General features: G+C 41.6%; 1 protein-coding gene across 1 annotated transcript in view; it reads left to right on the top strand.

Moving 5' to 3' along the window:
* The window catches only part of LOC106883177 (uncharacterized), a gene marked incomplete at both ends in the record, with an annotated part of 6,484 nt that overhangs the window by 2,641 nt on the left and 2,547 nt on the right, over positions 1-1,296 (top strand). Inside the window, one exon of the mRNA XM_014934096.1 lies at positions 764-874. Within this exon, the coding sequence (XP_014789582.1) occupies positions 764-874 (111 nt within the window). The remainder of the gene's footprint in view (positions 1-763; positions 875-1,296) is intronic.

Genomic DNA, 1,296 nt, shown 5'->3' with positions numbered 1-1,296 from the left:
TATATATATATATATATATATATATATATATATATGTATGTGTTTGTGTGTCTGTGTTTGTTCCCCCAACATCGCTTGACAACCGATGCTGGTGTGTTTATGTCCCTGTAACTTAGCAGTTCAGCAAAAGAGACCGATAGAATAAGTACTAGGCTTACAAAGAATAAGTCCTGGGGTCGATTTGCTTGACTAAAGGCGGTGCTCCAGCATGGCCACAGTCAAAAGACTGAAACAAGTAAAAGAGTATATACTTAATGCATATGCTTCATGTATTTTCTGGTGACTGCAATAGTGTGGTGGAGTATATACACTCTGAAAGTGCCAGGTGTTAAAACACCTCAGAGTCATGGACAGGTGAGATGACTCACCTCCAATCTCAATGGGGACTGATGGACACCAGTGTTTTGCCATTTTTGTGGCTTGTCAACACCGGGTATATGTTGACAACAGGAAGAGCATCCAGCTGTAGAAAATCCATCTGAACGAATCCCTTCCAACCCACACAAGCATAGAAAAGCAGGTGTTAGATAATGATTGTGCGTGGGTGTTTGTACCTTTATCTAGATGTATGATAATTGGAAATAAACACTTGCACCGCCAAATTCCATCCAACCCATGCAAGTATGGATAAACAGATTTTAAATGACGCTGACTCTCACACACACACACACACACACACACACACGTATTTTTTAAAATTATTGAATTCTTACTGGTATGGAAGTAACAGTTTATTCTCATTGAGTTTTTATTTTACTTTCAGGAGAAAATGAAAAGGCTGTCATGATACCCAAACGAATGAGTGGTGTTGGTCCTGAAAATATATGTTGTGCAGAATTTGGCCATAAGGTATTGTGCAATCCCCTTAAAAAAGGTGAGTGTGAATCCTTGTGTTTGTCTTTCATATATATGTGTGTGTGTATGCGTGCACATGCACGCGCACATTGAATCACACACACTTACCTTCAGAGTATATAAGTATTGCTGCTTGTTTGTATGTTTGTATTTCTGTTTATATGATATATATATATATATATATGGGGCAAGCGAAAGTGAAATCGTGATGGCACCTGTGCCCAGCGTTGCCTTTCTGGCACTTGTGCCCATGGCATGTGTAAGGACTTTCGAGCGAGATCGTTGCCAGTGCCCCTGGACTGGCTCTTGTGCGGGTGGCACATAAAATACACCATTTTGAGCGTGGCCATTGCCAGTACCGCCTGACTGGCCTTCGTGCCGATGGCACGTAAAAGCACCCACTACACTCTCGGAGTGGTTGGCATTAGGAAGGGCTTCCAG

This window comes from Octopus bimaculoides, unplaced genomic scaffold, assembly GCF_001194135.2.
Source record: "Octopus bimaculoides isolate UCB-OBI-ISO-001 unplaced genomic scaffold, ASM119413v2 Scaffold_270937, whole genome shotgun sequence".
Lineage (NCBI taxonomy): Eukaryota > Metazoa > Mollusca > Cephalopoda > Octopoda > Octopodidae > Octopus > Octopus bimaculoides.
The sequence above is the reverse complement of the archived record's forward strand: the minus strand, read 5'-3'. Positions and strand labels throughout refer to the sequence as shown.